This window comes from Arachis ipaensis, chromosome B04, assembly GCF_000816755.2.
Source record: "Arachis ipaensis cultivar K30076 chromosome B04, Araip1.1, whole genome shotgun sequence".
In the NCBI taxonomy this organism is placed as follows: domain Eukaryota; kingdom Viridiplantae; phylum Streptophyta; class Magnoliopsida; order Fabales; family Fabaceae; genus Arachis; species Arachis ipaensis.
In genome coordinates this window covers 125,894,650-125,897,020 of record NC_029788.2, presented here as the reverse complement: position 1 = coordinate 125,897,020, position 2,371 = coordinate 125,894,650, and the positions used below count along the sequence as shown (strand labels likewise).

At 42.3% G+C, this 2,371-nt stretch overlaps 1 protein-coding gene across 1 annotated transcript in view; it reads left to right on the top strand.

Annotated features, from left to right (window-relative positions):
• LOC107637233 overlaps positions 109-2,371 on the top strand; it is a gene marked incomplete at its 5' end in the record, with an annotated part of 4,700 nt that continues 2,437 nt past the window's right edge. The window contains 2 exon segments of the mRNA XM_021121966.1: positions 109-1,180; positions 1,584-1,768. Coding sequence (XP_020977625.1) covers positions 109-1,180; positions 1,584-1,768 — 1,257 coding nt within the window.

Sequence of the window (2,371 nt, the reverse complement as noted above, 5' to 3'; positions counted from 1 at the left end):
CCCCCCGCCGTCTTCCTCCACCCTCCACCACCACAACCAAAACAACAACCACCACCACAACAACAACAACAACAACAACAACTACCACCATTGTTTATACCTTCACCTACCATACCCGAAACCAAAACCGAAACAGCAAGAAACCACAACCACAACAATAACAATAATAACCGTAACTACCATAACCGTCAAAACCGTAGAAAACCGCCGAAATTACCTCACATTCTTTCAGATTCGAGTCCTTCCGATACTCCTCGAAGTAACTACTCGAATATCTTCCCAACCGCGTATTCTACTTATTCAACTACTCCTTCTCAAGCTTCCTCTGTTTGGAATTGGGAAAATTTTTACCCTCCTCCACCACCACCTCCTCCTGCTTCTGATTACTTCGATCAAAGAAGCCACGTCAGCACCAACACCGCCAATAATAAGAAGCAATGTTCACAAATCGACACCGAAGAAGAAGAAGACGAAGAACACTATTCAGAAGAAGATGAAGATGAAGAATATTCGGGACCGCGTTCTGAACAGAACTTTAATACTAATCACCATCATCATCATCATCAACAGCAGCATCAGCATCAGCGTCAGCAGTTGGATGATGATGAGAGATCGGAGTATGATTTCTTCAAACACGGAGAACAAGCGTCGTTTCGAAAACAAGCGTCGTTTAAGAAAGAGGGGATGTCGTTTCAGAAGCAGCATCATCTGATTGAGGATTATGCTGAGACTGAGAGAGAGGAAGTTCATTGCAGCGAGTGGGGGGATCATTACAGCACCACTACCAGCTCCGACGATGACGGTGGCGGCCATGGTGGTCGTGTTGGTGCAGTGGTGGAGGAGGAGGAGGAGGATTCTAGGTCTGAGAGGAGCAGGTCGAATTTCGGATCGTCAGTGAGGGGGTCTTCCATGAGGGGATCGTCGGTGGTGGGAGATCCGGTGACGCCGCCGCCTCCGATGGCAGGGAAGAAGGCGGCGCCGGCGGTGGAGGAGGATGACGCAAGGAGCAAGTATGGGGAGATGATGGAGATGAAGATGGTGGTGCGGCATAAGGACTTGAAGGAGATCGTGGAAGCCATTAAAGAGAGCTTTGACAAAGCTGCGGTGGCCGGAGATCAGGTCTCTGAGATGCTCCAGATCAGTCAGGCACAACTCGATCGCAGTTTCAAGCAATTGCGGAGTATGTTCTCTTCTTCTTCTTTGTTTGTTTTGATAATTAGTTGATAATCAATTTTGGCTTTTTTATTTGTATCATTTTTTATGGTTACCGAGTTTTTGGGCAATTAAGGGGTTAAGTTCATTGGTTCAGGCTTTGGAGAATAGCAGTGTGTTTGTTTGCTGAGAAAGTGCGGGAAAATTCGGGACTAACAACTAACCAATTGAGACTCAACTTTTATTCTTTTTTCTTGGATTTAACATTTTTTTTTTCCGTTCTTCTTTATGGTTTTGTGTTTGGTTGCTGAGAAAGCAACACTCCATTATTCTAAAAATTGTTACTTTGGCTTTTCTCATAATCCAAACTATAGATGAAGAATTCGGGGATTATGAGAATTTATTCTGATCTTTACAATTTTTCGTTGCAGAAACTGTGTATCATTCAAGCAGTTTATTGAGCAACCTGAGCTCCACTTGGTCCTCGAAACCACCATTGGCAGTTAAGTACCGGCTGGACACTGGTTCGCTGGCTGAACCAGGCGGTCTGAAGAGTCTCTGCTCCACTCTGGAGCGACTACTGGCTTGGGAGAAGAAGCTCTACGAGGAAGTTAAGGTACTTAATTTCCGGGGGTGTTTTTGGCATTTAGAAGAACGTGGTTCTTATTCCTTTTTTAAAAATTAAATAATCTTTTTGGAGACAATTTTTGGACTTTGGTAGCGTGAGGTCACCGCAGTATTTGACTGTTTAGTGTGTGAGAAAAAGACTCCCTTTTCTTCTTTTCCATCTGATTTTACCAAAATAGCCCCTGATGGGACCAGCCTTTTTATTCTGCCCATGTGGTTCTGGTAAATATCCTGATTTGGACGGTGTGTTTAGCCTTAGTGAGTATAACTATTTTGAGTGTATTTGTTGTAGTTAGCAAATAGCAATCTACTTTTGCTATCTATAATTAACCATTATGGATGAGCTGAATGATATTATAATTAGATATGACAGTTCATAAATCATTTTTCCATTTGCTTGTGTAAAATATTAGCTATGTGACATTAGTATTTTATTGTGTGTGGAATGGATGATATAGGGCAAACTCCTTAAAGGTTTAGTCATATTATCACACTATAAATTATTGAAGGTCATGTAACCTTTTCTTTTGTGGTGGTTATCTTCTTTAATATTACCTAGCTTCCAAGGGAGTTCAATGTATATATTGAATGA